This window comes from Ascaphus truei, chromosome 16 (genome assembly GCF_040206685.1).
Source record: "Ascaphus truei isolate aAscTru1 chromosome 16, aAscTru1.hap1, whole genome shotgun sequence".
Taxonomy (NCBI): domain Eukaryota; kingdom Metazoa; phylum Chordata; class Amphibia; order Anura; family Ascaphidae; genus Ascaphus; species Ascaphus truei.
In genome coordinates, this window is record NC_134498.1 from 46,351,080 (window position 1) to 46,370,909 (window position 19,830).

At 39.9% G+C, this 19,830-nt stretch overlaps 1 protein-coding gene across 5 annotated transcripts in view; it reads right to left on the reverse strand.

Annotated features, from left to right (window-relative positions):
* Positions 1 to 19,830, reverse strand: part of SMARCA1 (SNF2 related chromatin remodeling ATPase 1) — a 68,049-nt gene that overhangs the window by 1,454 nt on the left and 46,765 nt on the right. For 4 of the 5 annotated variants that reach the window (XM_075573428.1, XM_075573427.1, XM_075573426.1 and 1 more), the window contains 4 exons: positions 16,982 to 17,114; positions 16,043 to 16,161; positions 11,249 to 11,461; positions 946 to 1,053 (listed from right to left, as the gene is read on the reverse strand). In XM_075573428.1, coding sequence (XP_075429543.1) covers positions 946 to 1,053; positions 11,249 to 11,461; positions 16,043 to 16,161; positions 16,982 to 17,114 — 573 coding nt within the window. Of the gene's footprint in view, positions 1 to 945; positions 1,054 to 11,248; positions 11,462 to 16,042; positions 16,162 to 16,981; positions 17,115 to 19,830 lie in introns of those variants that run through there. The other variant, XR_012788431.1, reaches the window with a different exon arrangement.

A 19,830-nucleotide genomic window follows, 5' to 3' on the forward strand; every position in this document is an offset into this window, starting at 1 on the left:
TCTAACCAACCCATCGCCAGACAGATTAAGATACATACAGTATATATTGGACCAAGATAAGAACTATTTGTAGCTGTTGACGAGCACAGACATTTATTACTAATCCTTCTGCCAGCTACTTCTTCTGCAACAGAACAAACCTGTCCTGTTTCTTCTCCTTTGTGTTAAACCTCAGCAGTAAGAGATAGGGTAGGAGAAGTCAGAAGGATAAGTAAGGCATTTACTGTAAATGTACTTTAAATCAGCCTTTCAATGTTAAAAATGACATCACAAATTAACATCATCTGTCTTCCCACCTGTGAAGAAAGCATGGCTAATCATTTTATTTTACATTTCTGTTTATATCATTCTAAAGTGAATATACAAATTTTAGGGAGATGTATCAACGTAAAGAAATTGCGAACAGAAGATTGTTTTGACGCATTGCTCCATTTTCGGGGACAGGACAAGTGTCCCATGCCCGGTGGCTGCAGGGGGCCCTGCTGCGTTAATTCCTTCAGGGCAGCCAGCATTACTGGGCTTTTGGGCACGAGAAAGCTGCGATCAGGCCGAGGTCGGGCTCTTGTTCATCAGCAGTTAGCTCACGCCCAAAGGCAACTTAGATAGCACTGCATCTGTACAAATACCGGAGAAGTATCTGTCGTCTATTTAACATAGGTTGTACTTGATGGACGTATGTCTTTTTTCAACCTCATCTACTTTGTAACACAAACCACAAGCTGACGTACACAGGACTTGGAGCAGAGCTTACAACTTTGACCCACGATGAAAAGAACACAATTTGCGCACATTGTACACCGTATTTGTCTTGTTACATCACCCCCATACACAACCATTAATAAAATCATCAATGCTTTGCAAAGGAATGTTCTTGTACCAAAAAGGAGGAGTTAGACTAACACATGATTCTATATGGTTTGATTATTTAAAAGCTAAAACACTCACCGATGGTTTTGGTGCTCGTTTCTTTTTCTCCGCTCTCTCTTTTTCTTCAATCTCCGAGTTTTCCTTTTCTATCAGTGATATAAGAGTGTTGCAACGTCTTTGCAGCTCCTAATAAAAGTAATAAAGAAGTATCAAAAACGGCACTGTGCTATATATTGTATCACATTTCCTGCAGTTTCATAAAGCCCAACGTGCATCCCAATCTTGTAAAGGAATATAGGCACCGGAACTAAATGTTATTGTGTTTAACTGTTTCATTGCTACTAGTTACATATATAAACACTCTTAAAACGGTTTGTCTCAAAGACTTCATGAATATAGAAACAAAAATCTTAGTAAAAAATCACCCAGATGAAAGATTATAGGAGAGATTTGCTAGCCAGCAGTCTGGATAACACAGCATTTTCCAACTACCAGTAATAAGCGTTTGGAAGGCCTTTTGTGGCTGCTGGAAGACATGGTCCGCCTACAGAAAATGCCTCCGGGAGACACGTTCCGGGGAAGATGCGGTCCAGTGTCTTATATTAAAACAAACTCATTTGAATAAAAAACAGTATTTACTAAATGCCGGTAGCTAAACATCCATCAGAAGGCATCTTCCAGATCACCTACTCAAAGAGGGTGTGAGTAGTTAAGACGGAGTGAGGGCCATTAACGCCTTGGTTGCCATGGCAGTGATTAGCGCATGCATAGTGCATGATTTCAAGACCATTGTGGTTACTAAGGGGTCAATAATGAAGCCTTTCCTTATTGGATATGCCAGCGATATATTAGAAATCAATATATACTGTACCTAGCAATTTCATCAGGAAAGGCAGCTCAGTTTTTCCAGAGCACCTACGCCAAGACACCTTCTTGGGATGGCGGTGTAGCTAGAGGCCCCTTCCTGCTATTTTACAGCATTTTCAGGACTAGGGTCACTAGTCCCTCTGGCAGTGAAAGGGCCAATGATAGAGAAAAAAGTGCGGTACCTCACTCTACTTAGGTGACTTAAATAACGTGCAACCTTAGGATCGGGCTTCGTGAGAAGCTTAGAAAATACATAACACAAAAGCAATAGACAATCCTGTGATTAAGGTGCACATCTAACTTCAAAAAACTTACTTGAGTCCTATGTTAAGACTTCACTTTTATTGCCCCCGATCTTAAAACGAAAAGAACCTCCAACACTGAATAGCTTATGAAACAATGAATATATAATGTATCAGTGACGCACTTAAACTAAGGGTATTTAAAAAATTATAAATATATTAATAAATACTAAATAATTAATCAATATATTAATAAATAATATAAATTAGAACTATATTAACATAACAAGCAACTAAAAAAACAAAGGCTCTGAGAGCAACAATAAATGGAACAGACTTTAGTAGTTAAGAATTCCAAATGATTCTTGACTACTTACTCTATTCCTCTTTTCAACACTTCTACCCTAAAGTCCCCAAATATCCCTAGTCTCTTCATTATTATACTCTTGCTAGTGGCTAAACATTTAAACTGCTTCTTTAAGAGAATGGAGTTAGCACTAGCTAATAACATTGCTGCAATACAGCTAAACCCCGTTATAGCATGGTGCTAGGGGCCCACAGAATGCGATCGCGTTATATGCTGATCGGGGGGGGGGGAAATGTGGCCACGACCATTGCACCGATCAAGGGTTCCGAGGCCGCCGGAGGGGGAGAGCTGGGATAACTCACCCAGCTGTCCCAGACCCGGCGACGCAGCGGTTCTCCCATGCAGGGCTTACCCAGCATCTGCATCAGCGGTCAGCTCTCTCCTCTCCCTGCTTCTGCCTTAATTAATTTTGTTGAGGTATGGATGGATATACAATATTGTACACCCATAATTTATATAGTCATTATTATATTATATAGCATATTAGTTCACACAAATATATCACTTTAATCATTAAAAACATAATATATTTATGATGTGTTTCAGACATTTATATGATACATAATATATATATATCTTTGTATGACATAACTTTGTGTAATGATAGGGTTAAGTCCTACCCTCAGTAAGTACATTGCCTTTAGGATCTGTATGTGAGTAAGGGCAGCATTTGGAAGGTGCTAATTATGGTAGCCTTATTATCATGTGCTGACATGAACGGAGATCTGAGGATCTCTGTTAGGTAAACTGCTCATTACCAATTGATTTACATATGAGTAAGCCCAAAGTCGGTTAAAATATATCGTCCCCTTATTTGTATGGGAAATGGTTGATCGTCGCAGCACTTTAATCAAAGGATTGTCTGTAGTTCTTTTTTTGTTAAGTGGAAGGTTTAAATAGGACAGCTTAGTAAATATGGCGATATGACTTCTTCCAAACCATGTCAGAAACTCCTTGTTACAAGCTGTCTGCCAGAGGACTGGAGAAACGGTTATCAAATCTCCCTGTGAGTTGGCATTGTTGCAAATTAGTACATTAAGAAAGATTACTAGTGTTGCAAATTCATCTCAGGTAGGAAACTCCTTGATCATACTGTAGTTACCCGAGGTAGTGTATTAATGAGCTATTCTGAAGAACCAAGTCTGCTACTTAAAGGCAAGATTTCAAAACCGTGCAGAGGGAAATTAAAAAGGGATTAATGACCTGCTAGGTCTGTATTACGCAGTAACTGACTACAATCAAGAATTGGTTAATGAGAACATTTAACATATTTACTATTGTTATATAAAATAAATTAAAAAAACAAACAAGGTAATCCAGTTATTTTTAGACCAATTAATAGTTTTTGCCTTCAAATCATATAAATAGTTCATTATTTTTTTTGTGATGAGTTACCGGTTTAATCTAGGGAACAGGGATGGGCAGCTCCAGTCTTCAAGGACTACCAACAGGTTAGGTTTTCAGGATATCCCTGCTTCAACACAGGTGGTGCAGTTTTCAACTGAGTCAGTGACTGAGCCACCTGTGCTCAGGCAGGGATATCCTGAAAACCTGACCTGTTGGTGGCCCTTGAGAGCTGGAGTTGCCTACCCCTGTCATTGACCAAACTCTTCCACCACCAAAGAAAAACTATTTGTTCTAGCAGAAACAAAAATAAATCGGGTATAGCAAATGAAATACAAATTACCCAACAATTACATATCCAACAGTATAAAAAAAAAAAAAAAATGATGAAAATAATAATAAACCATTAATGTACTATAAATACAAGGCAACTATCCCCGGAAAAAGTTACAAGGAACAACCTAAAAATGCCCCACTGCATGAAGTACATTTAGAAGAAACATTTTATATGTACAATACTATAAATTATATTCAAATTCCCCTAACAAATAAATCGACCTCAGCAAATGTTGATTTATTAGAGATGCCCAAACTGGTCGCACAAGTTTGCAAACTGCAAAAATAGCTGTTTTTCTGTTGAAGCCCCTCCAGCCCCAAAAACAGGAACATTCGCCCCAAAATATCCGCAGGGTTACCACCCTGATGTGAAAGGTCACATGACCAGGGAGTACTCACATTAGTCATGTGACATATTTTACAAATAAAAGTAATTAAACATGTGTCTTTCTAAAGATCTAGAGTATGTATTACTACAATCAAATGCCCAAAGTGCCTTCTCCAAAGAACATATTTTGGGCATGAAGCAGCCCAAATTGGTAGCAAATATCAACCACCTACAATTTGAGTTAAATAAACTGGATTGGATAGGTCCATCTGCAGGAGTAAATATATTTTAGAAAAAAAATCCAACACATGGTTGAAAAGCCTCTTAGCAGTTAATGGAACTTGTGGAATGACAGAGTACTATATCATTCAGTGCACACATAGTATATGATGGCCTTTAGCTATACCAGTTTGTTGTTGGCCAAAGACTAATGATTCCTGACAGCGCAAGAACAATAACCCAGCTCTCCGGAGATTTAAGCAGGTGACTGTTGATGACACACAATAACAGCACCAAAGAGCTTTGCAATTGAAGTCAGTTCATGTTTTATTGCGGGAGTGGGCAACGCCCGTCCTCAAGGGCTACCAACAGGTCAGGTTTTCAGGATATTCCTGCTTCAGCACAAGTGGCTCAATCAATGGCTCATTTGAAGACTGCACCACCTGTGCTGACGCAGGGATATCCTGAAAACCTGGCCTGTTGGTGGCCCTTGAGTACTGGAGTTGGCCACCCCTGCACTAAAGTCCCTTCCACAGATATTACAATAATATTCAAGGGATGAAGCATAAATATCTAAGAAGTTTTAAATAGTGGGCCTTAACACTACAGTGATTTGTGATGGAACTGCCATAAATATACAAAGCTTACTTCTGCTGGTACAGTAGCTATAGTTGTTCTCAATGTAGCAAGGTGTTGGATTAAATACAGAACTGTAGCAGTGACCAGATGTGCATGACACAATGCTTATACATCCAGGTACATTACTGTATTTGTCAGTGTTGCTGTCTGTGGAGTCCAGCAAAGAAATATCCGTTTGATTCCATGACACTGCATTTTTTTTAGAAGTGACGTTTTAGCATTAGTAAAGTCAGGTCAGGGAGTGTCCTAATTGGGAGAAATGTTTGAGAATATGTGTTGGGTAATGGTTTTCCTGCTGACTGATGAGGTTATATAAGAGACGCTGAAAAAACTGTAAAAGTCAAAGCATTGAAAGAAAAAGCTGAACACCGCATTTCTATTTTATACCCGACACACTATATTAATGATAAGGGGCTGAAATATTAACCTGAAAAATACTGCAGCCTTATGGCAGAAGGATAAAATGTCTTGGGTTATATTTTCACCATATATTCTATAAGGGCTATGTATGAACAAATTAACAGAGGGAATTGCGTTACAAAATACATTTCTCACCTAAAACAGTTTGTGGCATAAAGTATGTATTCTTTATGATCTATTTATGTTCTTACTGTCTATCTGGCAAATGTTTTCTTTGTACGGTGTGTGTCAAGTTCATACATATGAATTTGTTAAGAATTGTTAACGTCTATATGCATTTGTCTTCTACGGCAAGAAAAACTCAACTGACAATTTTTCTGCATTTTTGGCGCACCCAAGTGGCGCATTTGCGTAATTTATTATTACATATCATTTGCATACACCGGGGGTGACCAACTCCAGTTCTACAGGGACACCAACAGGTCAGGTTTTAAGGATATCCCTGCTTAAGCACAGGAGGCTCAAATCAGTGGCTTGGTCAACGACTGCATCACCTCTGCTGAAGCAGGGATAGCCTTAAAACCTGACCTGTTGGTGGCCTTTGAGGACTGGAGTTGGTCACCCCAGGCATACGCGCTTCCACAACCATCTAAACTTCGCCTTCAACTCCGCCTCCTAGCGCCATTCTCTTTGTGAATAAAAGTTGCCTCACATGCCGCGCCGCTCACCAAAATCCGTTTACTACATTGGCGCACAAAGGTGCTAGAATTTGCTACATTTCCTTGCATCTGTTTTACGACAAAATTGCTTTTAGCGACGCTTTCTACATACGCCGCCCCTATGAGTACCGTGAGTTCATTTGTCAATGTCTTCCACCTACAAAACTGCGGCAATGGTGGTTCAAAACACTTCAGGTTAATCTGCCTTTTGCCTATTTTTGATGTCTGCCATTTTTGTAACAGTTTTGCTGCCAGGAGACTGAACCCCCACAGTCCCAGCATGTGCTAAGATAGAAGCTCTCAAACATGTTCCTATTGGTCGACCACTTCCATGTTAATTATCATTTGAAGGACTTCCATACTTTATAGGTTCTATTGATCTAATATACATATTTTAAAATAATCTTTCAGTATAAGACAAGCTACAGTATGGACGACCAAAGAAAACTGCAAGGTTGCAAGGACTACCATTAAAGACTTCACGGACCAGTTTGTGAACCACTACGCTAGGAAATACACCTTGTTCTCTGATATCTGAGAAGCTAAAACAAAGCGTCAAACATTTTGCTGCCTCTATTACTTACACACATTGATAATTTTTTTTCCATTGCTCAAAAAATTAAAAATAAACCTTATGGCAATTTCAATACTTCAAAGATATTACTATTTCTATCTTCAGGTAACTATGGATATCTGTAGCTGGGTTGTAAAGACAATAAAAAAATAAAACGATTATAAAACTGGTGTCAATTAGGGCAGGGGTGCGCAAACTTTTCCTCGTGTCTGCTCTCATTCCTAGCTGCCCCCCCCCCCCGTGATGTCACGTGACCCCGCAGCGTCATTTGATGCCGGATTACCATGATAACGCATCGCTGAAAGGCAAGGTGAATTTGTTAGAGGCCTCGCGTGGACCCCCAGCGAAAGCCCGGGGCCTCTGTAACAGCCGCACCCTCCCCCCCACGAAAATATTGCGTCCCCCTAGTTTGGGCACCCCTGAATTAGGGCAACGTTATTAAAGTAATTGTATGCAAATTAAATTTATTCTTGTCACCATGGTAAACGTACAACTTGTTTTGTAGTAATGAATTACTTAAACCCCAAAAAACATTACTGCACATTTGAGACTATTAGAATTAGTCAAATTGAACTGCATGAAACCAGGATGACTTGAAGCAATGTGAAATATTTTCACTGAATTTATTTGCTCATTTCGCAGCACTGTTTTAGATGAAAACAGTTGAAAATAGGAAAAATCTGAATCGGATATTGTTCAGAACAAGTTATTACACTGCAACCATGCAGAAGTAAGTTCCATCTCTCTCTCTCCTCTATCACCGTAATGAAAAAACTGTTTTCCTATACGTGTGTTCTACAGCTTTTTAAATATGTATTACTTTGGAGATATATTATTGCCAGGACTCTACAATAATGAGTAAGCAGAATGCTGATCTCCCTAGTGGAGACATCGGTGATGCAGCACAACCTTTTTTATGTAAACAGAGGGACACATCAGAAAGACATAGAAAAGATACTACGTGTTAACAAAAGTGTCATTTGTGAACAAATATTCATCAGCTTTTGTTAAAGGATTGTGGAGTTTTTATGGAAGCCGCCTTGGTTTACTCTTCGGACCACCGGACATATAGAATAGGCATGCAGTGTTCCATATGGGGCATGAATTTGAAGAATAAAATCATAAGTATAGCCATGTATATAAATGGTTTATTGCTTTCCTCTCTGTGGGCAGTAAGTCCTGGTAAGAACAGGTATGCCCACAGTAGTTATGGAGGTTTTCCCTCATCCAATGGTGAGGTGCCCTATGTATGGAGGGGAGTGGCTGTATGCTCTGAGTCCCTGGATAGTGACATCAGGGATGCGACTATTTCCTGAGGTATATAAGGCACAACACAGTTAGCTGTAGATGTGTTGGTTGGGTGTTGGTGGTGGATTTTGGAGTGAGAGTTCAGAGTTCTAGTTCTACAGTGTTCTGGCAGCGGCGGAAAGCTGATAGGATAGTACGACCTGCATAAGGGATTGAGGAAACAATTTGTGACCCTAGTGAGGTAACTAGCGGTCCGGGTTGACCAATCAGCCTGTCAAGCCACTCTGTGTCCAGGGACCTGGCGCAGAGAGGATCTCCCTAGGAGAATAGGGAATCCCACTCCAATTCAGGAGGGCGTACCTTGCGAAGGGACAGCACAGAGAGATGTGCAGCTAGAGCCGGCAGCTGCATGGGGCAGTCTGCCACATCCCCGTCAATAATAAAGATGCCTTGTTCAACGAGACCCCCACTATGTGAGTGTGAAATTACTCGCAAGTGGATGGCACCACCAAGAAGGAGTTCCTAACCAGGACCATCTCCCTGCGGAAGCACAGATCCTGATGAGGTGGAGGCGCTGCACATGATGTAAGTTGGACTCGCACACACTACCTCAGCCACCTGTCTGTTGATAATCCCCTAATACCATCAAGCGGGAGACTCAGGAGCCCTGTTGCCTACAGGTGCACCACCAGACACAACATGTAATGGGGACAGTTTAGATCACCCGGGCCAATGTGAGATTGGGGGGGGATAAACCCGTTACATAAGATAAATGGAAAAGGGAAAACTGGGTTATTGCGATGGTGAAAATAACAACAAAGAAACAAGTGAACTGAGAGAATCGCAAATATTTATTACCATTGAGAGACACCTAGTGGCTTCGCAAATGTTTGTACGCTGTCAATTAGTTGAATTATCCACTTGGTCCTGTAGAGCCGGGACGGTCAACTCCAGTCCTCAAGACCCTCAACAGGTCAGGTTTTAAGTATATCCCAGCTGCAGCACAGGTGGCTCAATCAATGGCTCAGTCAAAAACTGAGTCACCTGTGCTAAAACAGGGACTGACTGAGCCATCTGTGCTGAAGCAGGGATATAAAACCTGACCTTTGGGGGGGGGGGGTTGAGGACTGGAGTTGCCCACCACTTCTGTTGAGCTCATTGTGGTAAAATGTGTTATCTACACGCCCATCACACAACCACTTTATGGTATTTGTATAGATAGCATTAGACTTTCTTAAATGTAGTTTAACCAGTTATCTTATTTTATATTGTTCAGTATATAAAGAAAGCTGCACAAGAAAAGAAAACATTAAGTAAGAAAGGACAAAAATACATTATTTATGCTACGTGTAATTTTAACAGAAAACATACAAATATAAGCAGAAGCAAACATTAGGCATGCTGAAAATACAAATATGTCTGGAAGTAAATATGATTTATCTGGATAATCTTTTGAAGCACAAAAAAGCCGATGAATGAGAGTTGTCCATTTTTGGCTACCATCGGGGAAAGCCAAGAGGGAGACATAACCTCTGACCTTATTTTCCATTTTTGCAGTGATACATCGACAACACATGTACCCATGGGCGATAAATACCAGCAGATGTGCTTTCAGGTTCAGTAGAAGACATTCTACACATGTAATATCATTAGCCTACAACATTAATTCAGTTAAAGTATGCTTTTTCCATTTCCAGCTCTATAAAGGATGGTGGTATTTTTCCTTTGAAATCATCTTAAATCTTTTTCGATCATTTGTAAATTGAATACATTCTCTTATTCTGAATAGATCATCATAGATGCAGAGACTAACCCATTTACAGATGAGACAGACTGTGTCTTTGTGTTAGGTTTGAGACCAAAAACAGACAACTGTGCCTAGCTAGCCAAATAGTTTTATCTGCATAGTGCAACTGGTATAAAATATAGTACATTACAAAATCATCTACTTCTGCTGACGTACTTTTAAGGACATGAATGCATTCTGAATCAAAGGCTGGACAAAATACGTGTTGTTTTGCAACCTTCAATTAAGAGAATTATATTTATTGAACGTAAAAACTATTATCTATTTTCCCTTTTACTGCGGTTTTGTCTGCTCCTCTAGTCTGCTCCTCTATTGAAGTTAATAAATCCCATGAAACATATACAAAGCCAAATCATGATCTACTAGCACTTTTCCTCTGTACAATCATTGATGTCTTACCAGCACCATAATGTGCAAACTGGCGTTGCAGTTATCACCACACAGATGTTCTACCATTTTTGTAATATGTAGCTTTGCTCAGCAACCATTCTTTTTATTTTAAATTAAAAGTTGCACTGTGTGTTATAGCCAAGTACGACACTTCCAAAAGTCTAATCACAATATGACTTCTCATGCGGTCAGTATAAGTTTAGTATTTAATATTAGTAAATATCACTTATTACTTTAACTTTATGTATAAAAGTAGCCATGTTGGGAAAATAATGTATTTTTAACCTATATAATTAAACTTCCCTGCAGCATCAAATAAATGTTTTCCGATTGATACATAGCAACTTTAACTTTTTTTAATACATACCATGTACCCCTGTTCGCTAAGCGCAGTTTGGGGCGCCAAAACGACAGCTGGTGCAGATGGAGGAAGACGCATGGAAGCGCAACTGAAATTGACATGCACCAATTTTGCACCGAAAAAGCCGTTCACGTCACTTAGTACATAGGCCCCAGTGTGTTGCAAATCTATATTAAGTGGTGGTTATGCACGGACACAGGATTTACCCTTTGAGTGGCGACCTCAAGTTCACATTTGCAATCATGTGAACGGAGGAGGAGTCCTTTTCCGTTTGTCTGCCTGACAGATCGCGTTTAGCGCCCGACAGAAGCGCAGCATGCCATCTCCCCTAGAAAACGAGCTGAGAGCCCCAGCCGTAGACACTGGAGTGCCAGGCACCATGGCGCGGTTACGTCCTGGGGCCTCAAAGGGTTACGGTCTGTTCAAAACCCCTCCATGGAGGATACATGATGGATGTAAAATACGACTGTAAATATTCGTTTTCATAAACATGCAAGAACTTTGCAGTAATTATTGCAAACAGAATAGAGTGCGAAGAAAAGGGTAACTTTAAATGAATGGCTGGAAGAATAATGCATACCATGGCAGTCCTCGACTTGATAAACCAATCGAACCTGAACTGGGGGGCGTTTCGGACGCACTGACGTAACTCTTCATATACATTTTCCTTGTCGAAGCCCATCTTATGCAGCATACAGATGAGAAACCGATCTTCTTCTTCTGTATAGTTTTTGCCTTTGTTGGTTCCATACTGGATCCGTAGCTGGTGAAAAGGAGCCTTGTACCTGGCAATCTAAACATACAACACCAGAGCACATTTTATAAGTATCATTTGTAGTTTTTGGATTAAAAAAAAATAAAATTTTTAGCACCAATACCGTTCTTAAATGGGCGTTCCCCAGCCTAAACGGCATCTCTGGGGTTTCAGAGAAAAGTCTCTATTCTAGTGAATAAATAAATATGTCCAACATTCACCTATTATTTATCACTTCCTTTGATTAAAAAGGAAAGGTGCCTGGGCGCTCTCTGAGATTAGAACTATTGCTAATAGCAGAAAATGAGGAAAAATATTACCACACTCAGGGAACCCGTGTTCCCTTCTTTATAAGGTGTAAACGTCCAGGGGTCCACCGTCCGCAGCACAAACACCCTAAAGGGGAGATAACCTTTTCTCCCCAATATGTGAAAGAAACAGAGAAAACAAGGAGAGCGCGAATCAGACACACAGCTATAAAATATATATATATATATGTATAGTAAAATCAGCAGTGATTGTTGGAATATAATCCACTATAAATGGTGGCCTAAAAGAGACAAAAAGTCTGCAAGTCGTGGAAATAAAGGTGAACTATTGTCAATACTCACACGGACCAGTGTGAGTAAAAACCCATAGGGGTTTAACTCTGTAGAGGGGCAGTTGCCCAAAACACAGATCCTCAGGACATCAAGTTACCCCCACAAAATAATGAGATCCAAGGGTGAGTATCAGTAGGTGTGAACTGACATAGATAGATATGAATATAATCAAATACTCTCACACGGGCCAGTGTGAGTAAAACCCCTAAGGGTTAACTCTGTAGAGGAAATTATCCTTGGACTGCCCGCTTGTCTTCTGACGGGGCTCAAGTCCTTGGTGCCTCCAGGATCCCCGAAAATGCAAATAAATGATCCAAATGTAAAAAACACTTATTTAATGATGGATAACAGAATAAAATAATCTAAACAACACATACATTAATCCAGCTGGATGTAGGCAGGTCGTAGAGGTGTTTTCTGTGATGGCGACTCCTTCCCTTCAGCGTCTGCAGCAAGCTGAAGTGTTGGAATGCACAATGTGATTTGGAACGCACCCCTCACTTCCTGGCTACGGAAGCCGCCGGTGGCCAAAAAACAGCAGGTGGATCAAGCAACGCGTTTCGCTTGCGTCATCAAGCTTCCTCAGGCTGACGCAAGCGAAACGCGTTGCTCGATCCACCTGCTGTTTTTTGTCCACCGGCGGCTTCCGTGGCCAGGAAGTGAGGGGTGCGTTCCAAATCACATCGTGCGTTCCAACACTTCAGCTTGCTGCAGACGCTGAAGGGAAGGAGTCACCATCACAGAAAACACCTCTACGACCTGCCTACATCCAGCTGGATTAATGTATGTGTTGTTTAGATTATTTTATTCTGTTATCCATCATTAAATAAGTGTTTTTTACATCTGGATCATTTATTTGCATTTTCGGGGATCCTGGAGGCACCAAGGACTTGAGCCCCGTCAGAAGACAAGCGGGCAGTCCAAGGATAATTTCCTCTACAGAGTTAACCCTTAGGGGTTTTACTCACACTGGCCCGTGTGAGAGTATTTGATTATATTCATATCTATCTATGTCAGTTCATACCTACTGATACTCACCCTTGGATCTCTCATTATTTTGTGGGGGTAACTTGATGTCCTGAGGATCTGTGTTTTGGGCAACTGCCAGACGAGAGACGTACGGTTTTAGAAGAAACCCCTCTACAGAGTTAAACCCCTATGGGTTTTTACTCACACTAGTCCGTGTGAGTATTGACAATAGTTCACCTTTATTTCCACGACTTGCAGACTTTTTGTCTCTTTTAGACCACCATTTATAGTGGATTATATTCCAACAATCATTGCTGATTTTACTATACATATACAGTTAGGTCCGGAAATAATTGGACACTGATACAAGTTTTGTTATTTCGGCTGTGTACCAAAATAAATTCAAGTTACAGTTAAATAATGAATATGGGCTTAAAGTGCAGTCTATCAGTTTAATTTGAGGGTATTCATATCCAAATTGGAGGAAGGGTTTAGGAATTACATCTCTTTAATATGTAACCCCCTCTTTTTCAAGGGACCAAAAGTAATTGGACAATTGACTCAAAGGCTGTTTCAAGGACAGGTGTGGGCTATTCCTTCGTTATTTCCTCATCAATTAAGCAGGTAAAAGGTCTGGAGTTGATTCCAGGTGTGGCATTCGCATTTGGAAGCTGTTGCTGTGAACCCACAACATGCGGTCAAAGGAGCTCTCAATGCAAGTGAAACAGGGCATCCTTAGGCAGCAAAAAAAAGAGAATCCATCAGAGAGATAGCAGGAACATTAGGAGTGGCCAAATCAACAGTTTGGTACATTCTGAGAAAAAAGAACGCACTGGTGAGCTCTGCAACACAAAAAGGCCTGGACGTCCACGGAAGACAACAGTGGTGGATGATCGTAGGATCCTATCCATGGTAAAGAAAAACCCCTTCACAACATCCAGCCAAGTGAAGAACATTCTCAAGGAGGTAGGCATATCATTATCCAAGTCTACCATACAGAGAAGACTTCACGAGAGCAAATACAGAGGGTTCACCACAAGGTGCAAACCATTCATAAGTCTTAAGAATAGAAAGGCCAGATTAGACTTTGCCAAACAATATCTAAAAAAGCCAGCTCAGTTCTGGAACAGCATTATTTGGACAGATGAAACTAAGATCAACCTGTAATAGAATGATGGGAAGAAAAAAGTATGGAGAAGGCTTGGAACGGCTCATGATCCAAAGCATACCGCATCATCTGTAAAACACGGTGGAGGCAGTGTGAGGGCATGGGCATGCATGGCTTACAAAGGCACTGGGTCACTAGTGTTTATTGATGATGTGACAGAAGACAGAAGCAGCCGGATGAATTCTGAAGTATATAGGGATATATTGTCTACTCAGATTCAGCCAAATTCAGCTAAATTGATTGGACGGCGCTTCACTTTATAGATGGACAATGACCCAAAACATACTGCGAAAGCAACCAGGAGTTTTTTTAAGGCAAAGAAGTGGAATATTCTGCAATGGCCGAGTCAATCACCTGATCTCAACCCGATGGAGCATGCATTTCACTTGCTGAAGACAAAACTTAAGGCAGAAAGACCCACGAACAAACAACAACTGAAGACAGCTGCAGTAAAGGCCTGGCAAAGCATCACAAAGGAGGAAACCCAGCGTTTGGCGATGTCCATGCATTCCAGACTTCAAGCAGTCATTGCCTGCAAAGAATTCTCGACAAAGTATTAAAAATGAACATTTTATTTATGATTGTGTTAATTTGTCCAATTACTTTTGAGCCCCTGAAATAAGGGGACTGTGTATGAAAATGGTTGCAATTCCTAAACGTTTCATTTGATATTTTTGTTCAACCCCTTGAATTAAAGCTAAAAGTCTGCACTTCTATGGCATCTTGGCTGTTTCATTTCAAATACATTGTGGTGGCGTACAGAGCTAAAATTATGAAAATGGTGTCAGTGTCCAATTATTTCCGGACCTAACAGTATATATATATATATTTTATAGCTGTGTGTCTGATTCGCGCTCCCCTTGTTTTCTCTGTTTCTTTCCTTTGATTAAAGCCAGTGCTTGAAGGACAAGCACTTACACCTGATTTGAGGCAACTTTTATTTTAAGACTTCAGACAGATGATAGATTTAATTATTATTATTTGCCCATTGAAAGGTAATAGTACTTATAGAAAAGAAGTAGGTTTGTTCAAGCTCTTCATACAGTTTGGAGGTGTGCATAGACCGTAAACTGCAAATACGCAAAATGCTTCTTCATTTTTGCTTGTGTAGCAATTTCAAATATTTTTTCCAAGAATTGGATTGAAGCAGGAGGGTTCCGGAGCTGAACCCCAATAAATATCAGCTCCGGGGACCCCCTGATTCCCAAGATACAGACCTCAGTATGGTGTGTGCTGGTATGTTAGTGCTGTTTAAAGGTCCTGTTCATGCGGGCCAATACGAAGCCGCAAGGGATGACATCACGGCTTCCTATTGGCACGCAGGACGCGGGAGCGTTGAAGCCGCCATTACGAGAAGCATAGCTATTCCAGCCGAAGCTGCTACTGGTACCCCCTGAGGAGTTAAGCATCTCAGGAAGCAGGTGGTCCCCGGATCAGAAATTAATGGGGTTCAGCTCCGGAGACCCCCTGTTTCAAACCTATTTTAAATCTATTGGATTGCCTCTAAGTTTCACCTACAGTATATAACGTTTACCACATAAATATTTGAACATTTGGTTGTAGACAAGATAGTAAATGACACAGCAAATGCCCCTTAACTTTGTATGTATTTTTACTCAATTGATTATTATCCATCGTTTTAATGAATCCAGTTGGAACATGGATACATATGAGTTTCTAGTGGAAAAGATTGATTATGAGTGTCCCTTTTTATTTTACTCACTCGTACCGTATACAGTAGTAACCCGCTCTTCTGAAATAATTTGTTGCTAAATCCCAAAATAATGTGGATACTTATTTATCTAGTCCTAAGTATTTAAGTTTAACAATAGTATGGTATATATTTGTTAAGGTAAATAAATATTCTAAGGGAAACATTACTTTAGCATCCAAGGCTTTCTTGATACTGATCCTCCTTTGAATCCTTGCTTCACCTCGTTCAATTTGAGCCATGATTTTCTCAATGTCTTGTAGTTCATTGCACCGTTCCCAAAAAACAGCTGGAAACCAAAACAAATCAACATCATCTCAACGAGCCTAAAGTTTACTTTTAACCACACCGCCCAAGTGCTGTAAAAACTATTCGCGTCAATAAGCGCCTTAAATATTTGTTTGTAGTACAGTATGTGTCATCATTTATTATGTTCGATTTCTGATTTACCTATCTAACCTAATTGTCCAAAATAGAAGGGTTGAAGATCATGTTGACTACATGCAATTCTCAAATATATTTCTTCTTCTTGTGTTTTTATTTTGAAGTGCAGGTATCAAGAGATGAAACCAAAACAGAAGTTCAACAATTAATATTTAATTCTCTTTCCCATCAACCGAATACACTGAAAGCTTTACCCATATTGGTGTGCCTGTGAATACTGTATGTTCTTCTGGCATTTATTATGAAGATGATTCTTAACTGGACAAAAAAAATATGACACAAATATGCAAGTTGTAGGAATTAAAATCTCAAGTAACATATTTCTGAGGGAGGGGTGGCCAATTCCAGTCCTGAAGGGCCACCAACAGGTCAGGTTTTCAGGATATCCCTGCTTCAGCACAGGTGGTGCTGTCAAAGACTGAGGCACTGATTGAACCACCTGGGCTGAAGCAGGACTGTCCTGAAAACCTGACCGGTTGGTGGCACTTGAGGACTGGAATTGGCCACCCCTGTTCTAAGAGTATAGAGCAGAAAAAATCTCAACAACCAGGAGCCCTAGAGAGGAGGAGCATCTATAGACATCAGGGGCAGCCTGTTCCCAACCCCACAATCTCAGCCTGGTAATGTGAAAATCACTTCATGTAGTAATTTAAAGACCATCAAACCTGAGTACTCAATGACCTCCTCAGGTGTCTTTCCTTCCACTTCACGAGCGATGTTATCTATATCATCACGTCCACACTTCTCATTAGCTTTAATAAACTGGTTAAAGTCTCGTTTGTTCCAATTTGTAAAACCCTATGAAGCAAGACGAATAAACAAGGTGTCATTAAGTGAATGTTTCACTGAGACTTGCATGCTAAACAGCTCTCTCTTTGACTTTGTTTGCTGATGAACTGATTTTTTTTTTATAGCAGATAATTAGTATCATAACACAGGGGGCTTCTAAATCTGTTCTGCGGGTCCGCAAGGGACATCTGATTTTTAGAATAATAACAAATTAATATGTAAACACATCTTTTATACCGAACTGTGGTTCATTTTAAACATGGAGAGGGTTTCTATTAATATTTATTAGCTGGCCCTATTTTAGGTTTCCTGAGAACAGGTTTTAGGACCCGGCCTTTCCTTGTCCAAGGACTGAAAACACATTGTCCTCTTTTTTTGCACATTTTTTTTATGTCTCCAAAAACAGAGAAGAACATCATTACTTGGGAAAGCACATGTTATATTAGACATTTATTTTAATCTTTAACATAACATCATTTTAAACGAGGCAATTTATATGTGTTTTGTGAGATTGGCAAGGACAATTATTTAGGAAATAGAAGTCTTCAATTTGGTGCAATTTTGAACAGTGATTTGCTTCAATCTACAGAGGCAATTTTCATTTTCGTATGTTACGTTCAAAAATGAATATGAAACAACAATTCTGAGTATGTAAACAATTAATTATCTTTTGTTCCCATTAAAAGTGCTCGATGAAATAAATTTTGCTTCACTAAAACACATAGCATATATCATTTGGCTTGTGAACCATAAAAGACTTATGTACTGAGCTGTTTGTGACAATATTTTATTTATAATTTATCTGGTGAATTAAGTTACAGAAGAGGACATATTTGTCCTGGGAAAAAAATGGATTTCTTCCATTCTTTCGTCCATGATTCATATAAGCTTTAAAGACCCTATTAGTTCATGGGAGGAGTGGCTCAGTGAGTAAATACACTGATTCTGGGGTTCAACTCCCGGTGTCGGCTCCTTGTGACCTTGGGCAGGTCACTTTATCTCCCTGTGCCTCAGGCACCAAAAACATACATTTTAAACTCATCAGGGCAGGGACTGTGTCTATAAAAATTATTATGTGCTGCGTACTGCGCGTTATACTGTAAATATACTCTAACTGCACTTTGAGTCCCATTGGGAGAAAAGCGCTATATGAAATAGTTATTATTTATTACTAAGATTTCAGTTCTGAAAGAACATGAGCAACAAACCTATAAACAATATATTTATATAAAGAACATTACACAGGAGGAGCAAGCAGAAGACAGGTGCTTACACTGGGCTACTTCTCACAACTGTGGCTAATAATGACATGCACACTACTTTGTTATAATCCATGAGGCAAATGCCTACATGAGAAACGGTATCTTGAATAGAATATTATATAAGCAGGACCCCGACAGAGGCAATAGGTAAAACATACAATTTTCATCTGTGCTAGGTGCAGAGCAAACGGTTGTACAGAAACCATTGAGAGCCTGACACAACGGTTTCTTACTACTTCTATCAGCTGAAGCAGTGACTGTGCTTTTATTTGTCCAGGACGATAAAATAACTATTATCAATTAAGATAATATCCCAAGTTATACAATGTTAGCATAGTCATGTTGTATATACATCTTTACACTGAGCTCAGACTTCTAAACTAAGATGTAATCCCTCAAGTCTTTTAGAATCTCATTTTAGCACCGTACAATTTCAATGGATTGACAGTACAAATGTAGCCAAGGTTAGTCGTGCGCTGTTATGGGACATACACAACGCATTAGCGGGAGAAGCGGCCATTGTTTTGAATCAGCCGCATGCAAAAAGGGAGGGCACCCAGGTTGCAATTAAAATGGGGCGGGGCTATCGTGCTATTTCACTTGCAGGAGCGCACTATGGGTTGCGATATTGGCTATAACTGTATGTTAGTTTATCGTGTTTGTGGTATTTAAAATAACTTGTAATTCTAACAGCAAAGAGCAGGTGAGAAGTTGGAGAACATGATTCTACTTTCGGCCTCAGCAAGCCACAGGGATTTGGCAATACGACAGGAACTGTCCGGTGACATTAGAATTGTCTAAGTAACACTGAAAGGCCCATTGAAGAGGAGGCAATCTGCTCTTGGACAGGGGGGATTAATGACAAAGCTGTTATTCTAGTCCCAAGTAATACTGTGTATAGGGCAATGTTCACTAACCAGTGTTACTCCATTACACACCCTGTGGCACAAGAAGAGACCTTGAAAGGGACATAAGGTGTTGTCCAGACACTGGATGGTGTATTTTGGAATAACAGCGCATTGGTATATTAGCCCCAAAATGCCATAAATTCTCATTCTACTGTGGTTAGCATTTCAATGAATATTGAAGCACTTGCCTAAAAAAGTTAAATATTTGAAGGCTTCCTATAGCTATATTTATAGGGTCACGCTAAGGCACAATTCTAACTAAATGGACCCATGATGCAGCAAATTAAATGAATTAACACAAGATAGGATATTGCATAAAGTAGCATGCACATATTGCAATTTTAAACACTGAAGGAAAGAAACCCAAGTAATAGCACTTGTGCTGCCCCTCTGTATGTTAATTGTACTAATTAACGTAAACACTGAACATATTTTGGTTTGTTACACCTCTGGTATCAAGCTATTACATTAGGTGGTATCCCCGACACCCGCTGCTCTTTTTTGGATCTGCTATTTAGAGCAATCCAATTTTGGGATAATTGCCATATACTATTA